We start from the raw sequence: 14513 nt of genomic DNA on the forward strand, positions 1-14513 counted from the left end.
CAAAGATGAATATTTTACTCTTATTAGCAAAATGAACTGCCCTTAGCTTACCAAAATGGCAGTATAAAAATAACAGATTCCTAAATTTCAGCATATTATCACTGCATTCAACTGTCGAGGGGAAAGAATAACTTATGGCACACTGGCAATTATGCTTGTCCAGGAAGAAAACCCAGCTGACTCACAACATTTTCAAAAGTATTTGTGGTGTTCCTGCAGTCTCATGACCCAACAATCCTGCTTAAGCTGAATTTTAAATAACAATATTCACACACCCCATACAAATACTAATATACTAAACCTTAGTATATTTTCTTCTAGCCCATAAACAACTCTAATGACATCGTATGACTTTAATTTTGATCTTTGGGCTTATTTATATCACCCTACTGTTTTACAGTAAAAAAAATTTTTTTGCCAGATTGCAGACACAAGGACAAAAACATAGTTGACAGTGAATTAAAAGCTCAAAGGAGGATCAACTTAATGTCTTTGAGGTTTGGCATTTGGTCACATTAAACCACTGCACAATATAAACATCACTAATACCAGAATATCCCAATTATGCAGCCACCCTTATGAAAACAGACAAACATTGATGAATGACAAGTTATGGCTAACAGCGCTGATCTACTTGCTTACTTTTACAAACCCTAACATGTCTACTTCAGGGTCTTGCAACAGTTCATCCAGAAGCCTTGTATATTGTGCATTGTACTCAATATATGGCACAGAACACCATACAGGCACTGCAACATCTACAATGTTCTGTATTTTATTTTGTTTTATATACATTCAGCAAAGACAGATGTCTCATCGCGTATCCAATACTGTGAATATACTGCAGTGAAAATGGATATTATCAGCATTAGGATTTTGTAGTTTTTAGCCCATATTAGAATGTCATTTTAAAGCTAATGATTGATGACGACTAACATCACAGTAACATACTACAAAAACTGAACATAAGCATACTGTCAAGATTTATGGTTTCATTTCCCATGGTCACATAAGTGTGGAAGGCACTCACTTCAGAGCTAATGACTTTGTCAGTAAAGCTGGGGCCCTGTACATCTTCAAAAAGTTTTTAAAAATACATACCTATAAGTCCATTAAAAACAAGTCGTGCAACTCTCTAAACATGTACACCAACGAGGAGGGGGTGAAAGAAACAGATCTCTTGAAAGATTTAAGCATACTCCAAAACTGGATAAAGCAAATCTAGACTTTTTTATTTTTTTAACAATTTGCCAAGACTGGAATGAGAGATAAATAGAAGGCACAACAATTTTGTTTTGTTTAATACAAATACAAACTAAACATGAAAAACCTCCCTATTTCAATAAAAAAATTCACAAATTCAGGAAGAGTGTTTTAAAGAGTCAAATTCTAGACATTTAAAACCTATCCCACAATCCTTGTAAGTGGTAAAGCAGTAGTGAGAATTCCTTTTCGTGATCATGTACCAAACAGAAAACATTCTATGGATACCCTTTATTCCACTTTTACAGCGCCACAGAGAAAAGGGTGAATGTTGATTTTCGAGCGGCAACACCTTCAGACCAGGGTTGGGTATTTCAGGTGATCCCCACCTCCCCATGTGATAAGCGGCTTTCCTTGCCCTTGAAATGTTTGTCAAGTGCTAGGTTCTCTCTCCCACAGACTCCAGAACACATGCAGCTGAAAAGGATAATTCCACTGACTGAAACGCTCCCCATTTCAGTAAAAATAACAAAAAAGCCACACATTCCATTAGGAAAAACCACTGGTACCAAAAAAAATAAAAATCCAGTCCATATGTCTGCAGCAAGCAAGGATTCAGTTCAGTTCTTTTTAAAATCCACTTTTTCCTGAAATATTGTTCCACAAAGCTGGAATCTGGGACAAGGACTAGAAAAAAAAAATCACGAAACCAAACACAAACAAAATGGCCAAAATAGTATCAAACGTAGCAGTCTATAACAGGCTAGGGCCACATTCCAAGATACCCAAGGCTGAAATTCACAAATCTGCAGGAAGAAGGGTTTGTCTCATCACATCAATCATTGGCGCTGCCCGATGCCCCTTCCAGTGCCAAATCCTGGTTTTTGAGACATCCCTCCACGTGGAGGACCTCGAATCCCACCTCCCAGCCCCCCACGGGTGCCACCAGGCCCACGGGGTCTGTTGTCTCGGCGATCACCCTCCCTGGCTGCTCGTGTTTTTTTCTCTTCCACATTCAAACGCACTTCACCTCTGAACATGATTGGCTGTAAGAGAAAAATAGTAAACTACTATCAATAACCTAGACACAAGAAAACAATCACAGTAAGGGCAAATCTGAATTCATTTGAGGTGTTATTTCACAGAGCAGATACTGATATTAAAGAAAAGGAGACTTGACCCCCAAGTTATACGAAGTGTTCTTATGGATCCAGAGATCCCTTGCCTGAATTAAGGGCTCTTCCCTCCCAACCTCTACTTACCTTGTACTAGCTGGGTGCCAAAATCACCTTGTCCAAAGTCATGATGAATTTTTAAAAAAAGAACTTAAGCTTCATCAATTCTTCTGACTTGCAGCTTCAGCATGCATTCAAGATTTTATAGGAAGCTTTGCATGACAATGATTTCAAACCACCACCAATTAATGTTGTAGTTCAGCCAAGGGTTAATACATACTCAAGGCATGACATTCACACTTTGGCCTTTCTCTATGGTTCCTACTCTAAAGCAGGGAGAGTGTTTGTTGTTTTGTTTCTAAATGGAATCTGGGAATGGAACCTTGCCTGTTGAGTATCCTTGCTCTGAACAAAAGCAATGCAAACAACATTCTAGTTCGCATCCTTGAAATGGTTATTTGAAATGAGCAAATTTAGTAGATCTCAAGTATGACCCTTGTCACTTAAACATTACTTGTTTGAATTTAATGTACCCTATTGCCCAGGATCTTCTGAACCGGTTCTGGATCATCAAACACCACAAATCCAAAGTTAGGGAGTTTTCCTCCACTGTTGATACGTAGTTCCACCACATTCCCATAACCTGCAAGAGAATTTCCAAGTTCTTTGATCACACATTAGACTGTTCCAGAGAAAAAGCATGTACTCTTAGACACAAACCCCCAAGCCCCACCACTAGAAAAACAAAGCCCGTGACTTACTTTGGAAAAAGTCCTTTAGTTCTGATTTATCCACATCATGAGGGAGATTTCCAACGAACAGCTGGTGACTGTCTGGGTACCTCACGATTCGTCTAGTTTCCATATCACTCTGCTCACCTTCCCGCACTTAAATTAAAAATAGAGATAATATACTGCAAAAAAATTGCATTTAATATTTTGAATGTCATGACACTTTTTACAATAGTTTATGAAAATCATTCTAGAGATAAATTTGCAGTTCAGTCCACTGCTGCCAAGAAGCACCGCCCAGAGCCCTCCGGGGATAGGGTGGTATAGAAAACGAAACAATAAATAAATAAAGTTGTGGCAGATTTAAATGGTAAAATTGATTGTATTTTATTTGACCTGTCTTAATTGTTTTCTGACCTTCTTTTCATTGGTGATTTGTAATATTTTGGAATACCAGCCCTTATGGTTTCCCTCTGGACATTAAACTCTCTACTATTATAGAGATAACATTTCAGATACAACCTACAAACACTCACAATTTTCCCTTTCAAAGCCTGAGTCATCAACATGCAAGTGCTTAAAACAAAACAAAAAATTTGTTGCAGCATTTCAAACATCAAAATATTGGGATGAGCTTATTTTACAGAACTGAGTGCTTCTGGGTATCATCAGAGAAATTAAAATGTTCAATAAATAGCACCCAACTTAGTAGGTTTAAATAATGAGGGGGAATACTTTTAAAGCTCCTCTTACTTGGTCTGGGACCTCTTTGTGGGGGGATGTTTGTCCGTTGCTCTCGCACCCTCTGGTCCCGCTGAGATCTCTGTGGTGGAGTCTGGGATTCAGTCTTAGACTCAGGACGGGGCTACAAAAATGCAACAATAGAAATGTGATATGCAGAAACCAGGCAATGTTGTATCTTACAAAAATATTCCTCCAAAAATATTCCTCCAGAGCTCCTTGGGGATGGGGTGGTATAAAAGTTTAAACAATAAATAAATAAATACATTTTAACCACTGTGACATTTATGGCCCTTGGAACTTCAGGAGGTAAGGGATTACATTCAACAGTCAGACTACAGAAAGCAGCCAATCTTCTTCACTTTTCAGGGTCTGTCTTTTTGACTGATGAGATATGGAAAATCAATCTGAGCAGGAAGCTGTAATGAGAAGGTGCTCCTTCTCATGGTGCACCCCATGTGCCTGAAAGGATGGTGGCTGCTTGTTGTTGTCACAATACTGCAGTCTCACTGGCCGTTCAAATGCAAGGGTCCTTCCTAAAAGCTGTAATGGTGTGCCAGACCAAAAAGGTATAGCCAATCAACAAACTAGGATGGTTATGATGTTGAAGACAGGGAAGAGACTGTACCTGCAGCAGAGAAATTAAGACTAGCAAGCTTAGTAGCCTGTCCCAACACAATGAAGAAGGGTGGGAAGGAAAAGGAAGCTGAGCTGCAGAGGAATGCGTTTACAATTTGGCCTATTTGTCACTCCAATACTTAGACTGGAGCTGCCCATCTAGAACTAAATGACAACAGAAGTTTATACACTTCACTCCTCCCCCTTCCCAGACTAGCTCCAGTGAGCACACAGGCAGGCTTGCCCTCTCAAATTTTAAGAGACTGAAACAGTACTGACAGAAATAAAGAAACCTTCTCAAAATAATTTGACCATTGTCTGGAATGACAGTGAGCAAGTCCATCAGCACTAATCAGTAGGCACAAGTGACACTTGTGCAAACAAAATACACAGCACTTCAAATTACTATGGACATACCAGCTAAGAAAATTCATAAAGAAGGCAACACCAAAAACGCAAAATTACATTTTTTCCTACTACTTGTATGCTAACTTAAAGATGAAATGCTTGGATTCCCTATAACAACTATCATAGTTATTTGGTATGAGAAATTAATGTTAACTCAATATTACATCTAGTGGGCCTTGGCAGTTAAGGTCATCAGTTGCTTTAAAAATATATTCCTACCTGTGAAGCAGGTAATTTGACAACATGAGGCGGTATGCCTGATACTGGAACAGCTCCACTTGGTGGAAGATTCTTACTGGTTACAGAGGCCCATGATGATGTCTAACAGGAACAAACAATATTTTAGGCATTTCTGAGAGAACCTACATGTCAGTGCTCTTCAAAATTACACAGGGTACCTGTCACATTTTCACATTTTTCTTCAAAATGACCCCACATATCACTAGCTAATCTTTTCAGGAGGAACCATTTATACGGATATATATCAAACAACATCCTTTCAAATTCTCCCAAAAGCTGGGATGAGATGTAGACATGCTCCAACAGTGTTGTTTCCAAGATTAACCATTCACAAAATCCATATGTTGAATAATGATAAGGATTGAGACAATCCCTCAAGAATGACAACAGGAAAAGTGGCTATTTTTATATTGAGCTGAAAATAATTACTGCACTGATTGAACATCAATTATGAAAATAAGCCAGTAAATCCACAAACTTGCACACACCCACCAAGTCATTCTTCTCCTCACATGACTCAAAGTAATTAATAACCAACTAGTTTTGTTGATGTTCAAATACCATGTCAATTTGACTACAACCCAGGATTCTAAATAATAAATCCAATTTTAGAATCCATGTCAGTAGCAGTTTATGTTCTACCTGATTTGGGCATAACAAACTGCAGTCTGTGTTTTCATGCCTTACTGTAGTCTTCATGTTGGAAGTCTTCATGTCACACGGAGGGACAAAGTATAGAAGCCCAAGCACTTCCCGACTCATTTGTATTATGAGCAAACCAGAAAGAGCTCGGGCTATCTGAAGGGGGGGAGGGGGGTCTGCAGGAATTCTGGAGGCCATGGCTACCTAACATTTCACAGCTGCACAGGGCAACTACACAAGGGCCAGAATCAACAATAATGTTCTGTCATAAATCTAACACTATTACTGACACATAAAAATTATGAAACATGACAACTAGGGAAGTGTGTTCAGATATTTCCAGTCTCAATAAATATCCTTAAAAATACCTTACTGGTATTTTCCAGATATATTTGGGTATCTGGATGGTATCTAGGATATAGGTAAATGGGCCCCCAAAATTCTGGAAATATTCAGGAGTAACCAAAAATAAAGGGCCAACATTTTAAGACTCCCAGGAACGTTTTTCTTTAATTTTGCTTTGTGTGTGTGTCAGTGTCTTCTTGCCAAGTTTTGGTGGCATGAATTCTGTACTTTGAGATTGGTTCTGTTGACCCTGAAACACTGTGTTTGGCTGAGAGATACATAACTGGATTTTTTTCAAGCAAGCATAATGGAGAAAGATTTGTGACACAATCTACCTAAGAACAACATGAGGGTTTTGAAAGCTTTTGACAGATCTCTCCCATGTCTGTCTGTGTGTGCATGTGTAAAGTATTGTCAAATCACAGCCGACTTATGACAACTCAGTAGGGTTTTCAAGGCAAAAGTCTTACAAAAATGGTTTGCCATTGCCTTCCTCTGCATAGTGACCCTGGAATTCCTTGGTGGCTTTCCAACCAAGTACTAACCAGGACTGACCGTGCTTAGCTTCTGAGATCTGAAGAAAGCAGGCTAGCCTGGGTAACTTAACAGAACACCCTAAACATGCAGAAGAACTTGATGAAGAACCCCAATGAAAATATAATTCACATATTACCCTGGAGTCCTCTTGTACCACTGGAGCTGGGTCTGCCGGAACAGGAGAAGGACTTTTTTCTACTGTTTCCTCAGGAGTTGTCTCCTCCAGAACTGGCTCAGGTTTTTCTTCCTGGGTCTCTGGTTCGGGCTCCTGTTCAGGCTCAGGCTCAGCCTCTTGTTCTGTCTCTGCAGCTGGTTCTTCCAACTGCTCTTCCAAGTCATTGCTGCAGAAGAGAAACGTATTCACTATGGCAATCAACTCAATGTGGGTAACAACTAAGTTCCCAAAATGACACCGGTTGGGGCAGTCTATGAAAAAAAAAGGAACCAACATGTAGCCAGGAGGCAGAAACCTTTTCCCTGGGTTGATTCCTGGAAGAAGTCCCAACATTCTCCCCTTCTTGGTAAGCGTTTGGCATGGGGTTGAAGGAAGACAGGGTAGCTTTGATTCTGCTATGAAAAATTGGAATCAGGACGCTTGTACTGCCAGCTATTAAAGGAATGATGAAGGAAAATACCTCTGCTTGTTATTTTAGGATTGGGGTGAGATACCCAAAGACTATGACATGGATGTCGCTATCCAGAATTTGCAGAAGGTATGTCAAGCATCGCTAATTTGCTGCTGGCTGAAGCCAAACCCCTTCAAGGGGAGTCTCCTGGCCTAGAGCCTTAGGATTGTCTGGCAATACTGAAGGCAAGTTGTTCCTAGGCAATCTGGTAGTAACACGTTGCCATAAAGATAGCCACTTTCGTTTCCAAGGGAGCAACTGAATATAAACTTATGACCAACTAAGGGGGAGATTGAATTGCAACCCTGCTATAGGATGGGACAATAGATACAACCATAGAGCTTGTCTATGGGAAAGGAACTTGCAGCCTTCCTTCTGAACTCTATACCGACTCTGCAGTTTGTTAGTAGATGAAAGCCCATTAGCGAGTCTAGACCAAGCAGAACTCGACAAGGTCAGGAAAGATGTGGCAATAAGCAATACAATAAAGGGTATTGTCAAGTGGCACGAAGGCATGTTGTGCCCCAGGTGGGGCAGAGTGGACTGATAAGATCAGAGCTTTGGCCATCCGGACCAAGTGCTCCGAGAAGCGACACTAACCACCTGAGGGTGAAGACACGGGCTGTCTTCCTGTCGAGTCCTCAGGACAGGTCTGAAAGGTGAAAAGACCTATCATCAGAGCCTCTTTTATCATGGCGCCATGTGGTTTGGCTCCAACTAGCCTTGGCACCAAGCAGATCAGCTCCAAAGAACGTTGGCACTGGTTAACAATTTTTCACCAATCTTCACCTTAGGACCGTTCCTTTGACAGAGTTCTGAGTAGCTCAGGTTAGAGAAAGCCTGGAGGGTCCCATGAGGCACAGAAACAGAGGCTGGGGAATGAGATACCTTCTCGCCTTGCTCTGAAGTGCCCAAAAGAGCAAGAGACTTTCCATACAGGACCAGCTACAGATCCTATTCTGCCTGGCCCTCAGTTAGGAGGCACAGGAGTTTCCAAAGAAGACGAAGCTGGAACCAAAAGAGGCAATTCTCATGACTAACAGTATTAGCCATATTGAACGTGTAAGTCACACAGCTCTTGAAAAATATAAATGAAAATACCCCACAGCGTCTGAGGTCTGATGTGTAGGGAAGAATGTCAGCAGTGATGAAGAAAGAGCTTCTTGAAAGAAGGGCAGAGGCCTACGCAACTTCCATGGTAGAAAAGAAAAAAAAACACAATTTTTGACAAGAAAATAATCTCACAGGGTCAGAGGCCTGATGTGAGGTAAAGAATAAGAAGAGCTGAAGGAAAAACTTCCTTAAGGGCAGAACCCTTCTCATCATCCATGGTAAAATAGAAAAAACTCACAATTTCAACAATGAAGCAACCTCACAGAGCCTGAGGGTTGGTGTGAGGAAGAGAAACATCACCACTGAAGCAATAACTACTGAAAAAGGGCAAAGACCTTTCCAACTTTCATTGTAGAAGGGAAAAAAATTCACAATTTTGATGAAAAACTGCCTCACAGGGCCTGGTGTGAGACAAAGAACCAGCAGAGCTGAAGCAAGACCTTCTTTTCCCATGGCGGTAAAAGAAGAACTGAGGGAATAGCACTCCTCCCCCTCCCATTACGTGACCAATTGGGTGGGAATTTTCCCTCCCAAGAAGAGGGAAAGCAAGTGCTCCTCAGAACTGTCGAGGAGACAAAAAGCTCGAAATCTGTGACAGGCCTGTGTAAGGGCAGTCCCCAATGTGGGGCTGCATAGAACACCCACGAAGATAAACTGATATTCTCAAATTAATATTCTTCACAAGCACTGTTAAAATAAAAATAAAATTTCCAAGTCGTGTCCTAAAATAAACAAACTATATACTTAATAACCTATTAAATGACTTAAAACTTATGGGATCAGTTAAATACTATTATTCAGGAGAAAGGGATTGTTGTTTTTTCAAACACTGCAGCCATCAGTAGAAGAAGAAGAAGAGTTTGGATTTATATCCCCCCTTTCTCTCCTGTAGGAGACTCAAAGAGGCTTATAATATCCTTGCCCTTCCTCCCTCACAACAAACACCCTGTGAGGTGGGTGGGGCTGAGAGAGCTCTGAAAAGCTGTGACTAGCCCAAGGTCACCCAGCTGGTGTGTGTGGGAGTGCACAGGCTAATCTGAATTCCCCAGATAAGCCTCCACAACTCAAGTGGCAGAGCTGGGAATCAAACCCAGTTCCTCCAGATCAGAGTGCACCTGCTCTTAGCCACTACCGCTCCCAAACTGTTAAGAAGGGGTGAGAATTTACCTGACAGACTGATCGTAGTAGGCTGCAGAATCATCAGCAACTGCCTCAGGCGTTTGCTGCCTTTCTTCAGGTTCTTCAGTCTCTTCTTCAGATTCTGATGGCGTCAAAAGACAATTTGATCCATCAACAAGAAAAAGGTTGATCGTACAAGTCAAATAGGCTCAATAATTTGTATAGGAGTTACATAGAAAGGCCACTGCAGCTACCTGAAATACTTATTTGACAGTCCTTGTACAAAATAATTTTAAATCTTTACAAATTTGAAGGTGGCCTTCTATTACTTTCAACTCTTACATCTATACAGCATGTAAATGTTAAAAAATATTCATACAATATACCAGTCTCAACTCGAAAGAGGAATGGGAAATTGAAGGGAAGTGGATGGAGCATCAATACTCGTTAGTATGGTTATGAATCCAATCTAGCAGTTCAAAACTATTTCAAAAGTAATTGAAAGAAAACCAACATCTAGATTTGAGACCAGTAGTACATTCGAGACCAATGAGATTTTCAAGATAGAAGCTTTTAAGAGTCAAAGCTCCCTTTGCCAAATACAAAGCTCATACCCAGAAAATCCTGTTTGTCTCTAACGTGCTACTGGGCTTCTATCTAGCTGATCTACAGCATGGCTACCCTTTGAAACAGCCTCTGAAATACATCCGCCTTCTGTTCTAGCTGAAGTTTATAAACACTTTCCACCATCACCCCACTTAATGAATGTTATAACAGTCTAGTCGTAAGATTACAAAAAGGCATGATTGAGTAGCTATTATAGCTTTATTTACTAGATTAACATCCAACTACTACAATAAAAATGCAACCCTTTTCTCAATGTTTTGTTGCATAAAATATTTGCGAGAAGCAATCTTGGGATCCTTCATCAAGATCTAAATTCTCGCATTCCCAGGATGTATTTGGGGAGAGGGAGAGAGTCAGAATTCTAAAACCATTCTCTGCCACATCTGGTGTTGTAAAACACAATTCCCAAAAGACAAAAAGGTGAAAAACATGTACAAAGCATATCTGCCCGTAGGTGCCAGTGTTACCAGTTGAGGAAGAATTTTTTTAAAAAAATTAATTTTTACCCAAATACTTGCCAAGCACCTTGAAACTGCAGTAACAATTCCATATTGAACCACAGGAAATTCATCTCTCATTCCTTCAAAGTGGGTGGACTACTACTTCTACTGCTGAAGTTTTAAGGCCCAGTTAATTGAGCTATTTCATTTGGTCTGATGCTGTGAATTCAATTATATTTCCTTTTGGTAAGTAGCTTGAATATAGATCTTTAAGTTATAATGTACACTGTTCAATATTCACAATTAATCCAGGAGAGAATTAATCCAGGAGAGAATATACTAGTGGAACTTTAAAGAGTAAGACAAATCACATTACTTACCCTCAGCAGGTTCAGTGTCTAAGTCACCAAACACTTCATCCTGATAGCGGAAAATGTCATTATGAACATAAAACTTGTTTGCAACAGATCCCTACAGAAAAAAATAAGGGCAAAATTAAAATTTCAATCAAGCATTCTCATTAATTATGGGACTACAATAGTAGTGTTACTCTGTCAGCATAACCCTATTCACTTGTAGGCCAGCTCTGTTTTGCTTCTTCATCACAGAAGAAATTCTGCTGCTGCCATTACTGCCAGTCCATAGATGTCCCCAAGTTATGCTCCATCCAAAACAGGTATTCCAGACACTGGCAGACAAGAGCTAGGATACAACAGATTCACCAGTGTGTAACAGAGCCGAAGAGAAGGGCAAATTGAGATTGTTCCCATAGAAGTTGAGCTGATGGGGCTAACCCTAACCCTAACCCTATCTACAGCTATTTCACTATTGCATTCAATAAACCAACTGAACAATTTCTAAGCTAGAAAAAATTAAGTTACCAAATGAAAGTGGTAACCCCTTAGCCCAAAATACTTTCGAATATGCCACACCTATTATTTCAGATTGCCATCAAGAAACAAGTTCACTCTCAGCATATACTTGTCCTTCCCAGGTGCAAACTACTTACATTAAACATTTTGAATGAACTGTAAGAGAAGTTCTTTTTTATATCTCCAAAGATTGATTTTTACAGTAAAGTTACAGATTATGCACGGGATTACACTGTTAAATTAAACCAATCCCAAACACAGAATATAGCTATTTAATAGTTTTCACAGTATAATCCCAAGAGTAACACCCTTCTGAGGGCACTGAGTTCAGGATTGCACTGGAAGGACAGTATAGCATTTCTTCATCCCCATGATTGTTCAAATTAGTTGAAATATGATGGATGTAAAGAACCAGCCCTGTCAGCCTTCCAACACTATAAACCAGGTACTTGACATGGGATCAAATACTGCTTCAAGTTTCTGATCTAACCAACAACCACTGAATAAGAAATGCAAGGAACCTGCATGAGTAAAAGGAAGCTTGCTCTGTACTGATACTTAATAACATAGAGGTTATTGACACTGTGAACTCCGTGTCAAGACAACCTATCATGAAGGACAGGAAATGGGCACAAAAATGATAGTTCTCTGAACTGTAACCCTTACTAGCCATCACAGACACTACAAAGTAGCACTCTAGAACAGCCACATCATTTCAAATACGTTTATTTGGAACTACATCCATGAATGCTGCAGCAGGAGGCAACGCCAGTCCATTACTCCAGACAATTTTGCTTGGCACCCAGAGCTGGTTGTCAACTGAAGCGATGGAGGCGAGTGCTCAAGACCGTGGCAGAAATGCTGGGGCTCAGCCTACACAAAAGTACATCTGGCCAAACACAAAACTTATTTCCCCTTCTTGCGTGTAAGCCCATCATCATTTTTACAGGCTGGTTCTGTTCTAAGAACCTCTGGCCAAAAATGCTGTCGACCCAATTTACATCATCAAAAACATCAACTTCTTCACTAGAGGAGAAATTCTCTACTGTAGCAAGGCAGAAATCTCAAAGAAATTATGGACACAATAAAGGAGGGAAATAAAACATCATAATAATATTACATTTTAGTGTCTATTTGCTGATCACTTCCACTTCCTGGGTTTCACACCACTGCTACTCATGGATTTAGAGAATTCTTGGCCTTGTAACAAGCAGTACTTTTCTACTGCAAATGACAGCTGTCTTGACTTAATTGGCAAAACTCTTCTCACACATATTAGGAGACAAGGCAGATAATTAGGTATAGAGAGGTTTGTTGTGCAGTGGCAACTAAGCCACAGTACATGCAACACATGCAAACATCTGGACACACAGATGCGACCGAGTTGTTAAAGACTCAAAAGTGTAGGCGTGCCACAGAAAGTGGCAGAGAGAACCCAACTCTCCAACCCTATGGTCCAAGGCTGTAGAAGTAGAATATGTATATTCAGCATGCTGATTTGTGGCCAACAACTTCCCCAGGACACATACCTCCGGAGCAAGGACGAAAGTCTGCATGAATCTTCGCAATGGCTGAGTGTTATTGGAGAGCTCGCCCATGACCTGTACTACAACTCCATCATTAAGAGTAGCGTGAGCATCCACATGACGGATCTTTGTGTGGCAATCCTTAAAGTTCAGTGACAACACTTTCTTGTGAATATCCTACAGAAGTCACATTAAAAACGTATGAGACACTTTGTAAGAAGGAAATGAGCAGTCAAATAGAGGAGTCAGGAAAATAATCACACATTCAGGTTGTGTGAAACCTACCCTTTTGGGTTAAACACTTTAAAAGTACAGTTTTTCTATTTCCACTGGCATCACTTCCTCTATTTAAATGTAGGCATTTATATGTTAATGCTACCACTATCCTAAAATGCATTCTGTATACTAACCTAGCACATATCTGCTTGAAACTACTGGAAAAAATAATACAAAACTACTAAACAGAGCAAATGAGGTACATAGTATGAAATTTGATCTTGATACCTAGAAATTCACAATATTTCTGAATAGCTTGTGATGAATTAACACACTATCTTCTCTCTCACACACGCAAGGTGCTGACTAATTTGAGAGACTTTCTAAACACTTATACTGCCTGAATCCCACTTCAGAGTCCGTTACAAAGAAATTTCACAAATGCTTACAGATTGCCCGTGGACTGCATCTGCCGGTTTTCCATTTGAATCCAAACCACCATGGACATAAGAGGAATTCTTTCCATAAAATCTGTGAGGGAATAATTTACATACATTTTACTATGCATAGCTTCAACTTATTACATGGGCTCTGACCGCCATAAAATGTAAGCAATATTATTGGTTTTAGGCTAGCAACCTCTTAGTTAAGAACACAAGAAGAACCTTGCTGCATGAGACTAGTAGTCCATCTACTCCAGCATAGATCACACATGGACAATCAGTTCCTTTGGAGGGCCAACAACAGGGCACGGGCTGGATGTTTGCCTGATGTTGCCTCCTGGCAACTGAATGCAGAGGTTACTGCTTCCGAACATGGAGCTTCCCCTTTTGTCAGTTTGGCTAGAAGTCACTCATAGACCTCTTCTCCGTGAGTCTGTCATTTGAAGTTGTCTATGTCTGTGACCATCACCACAACCTCTGCTCTGAAACCCGAATGGGCACCCGTCTCAAACAAACCTTCAGGACATTTTGCTGCAGCCAGAGCTTTTAGAGCAGATGGCAGTCCCAGACAGTTTCAAATCATTCCCGTTCTAACAAACTTTTGTGCATTTTGGAAGCACAGACATATGGAATTTATGTTCTAATAGCCTTGAAGCTTGTTTGAGACTGATGTACATCTGGATTCCAGTAAGTTTAGTAAGTGTTTTGTACCGAACAGGATTTTTTCAGTGTTACTGGGTCTGTTTTTCAGATACCTTCTGGGACTTTTGCAATGTTGTAATTTTGGACACAATTTACTTATAACAAGATTTTCTTTGAAAATAGATGGCAATTGCTGCAATCCTTCTTCAGTGTAATTTCTATTGGGCTGTACTGTGTGCACTGATCCCC

The 14513-nt window shown here is 40.2% G+C and overlaps 1 protein-coding gene across 2 annotated transcripts in view; it reads right to left on the bottom strand.

Annotated features, from left to right (window-relative positions):
* Nucleotides 1–1211: 1211 nt before the first annotated feature.
* G3BP1 (G3BP stress granule assembly factor 1) overlaps nt 1212–14513 on the bottom strand; it is a 33853-nt gene continuing 20551 nt past the window's right edge. The window contains exons 3-12 of one of the 2 annotated variants that reach the window (XM_048490074.1): nt 13629–13710; nt 12967–13140; nt 10946–11036; nt 9547–9640; nt 6777–6981; nt 5096–5197; nt 3863–3974; nt 3140–3265; nt 2912–3021; nt 1212–2249 (exon numbers count right to left, since the gene is read on the bottom strand). In XM_048490074.1, the coding sequence (XP_048346031.1) occupies nt 2043–2249; nt 2912–3021; nt 3140–3265; nt 3863–3974; nt 5096–5197; nt 6777–6981; nt 9547–9640; nt 10946–11036; nt 12967–13140; nt 13629–13710 (1303 nt within the window). In that variant the 3' untranslated portion in view covers nt 1212–2042. Of the gene's footprint in view, nt 2250–2911; nt 3043–3139; nt 3266–3862; nt 3975–5095; nt 5198–6776; nt 6982–9546; nt 9641–10945; nt 11037–12966; nt 13141–13628; nt 13711–14513 lie in introns of both variants that reach the window. The other variant, XM_048490072.1, reaches the window with a different exon arrangement.

Source organism: Sphaerodactylus townsendi, linkage group LG03, assembly GCF_021028975.2.
Source record: "Sphaerodactylus townsendi isolate TG3544 linkage group LG03, MPM_Stown_v2.3, whole genome shotgun sequence".
NCBI lineage: Eukaryota > Metazoa > Chordata > Lepidosauria > Squamata > Sphaerodactylidae > Sphaerodactylus > Sphaerodactylus townsendi.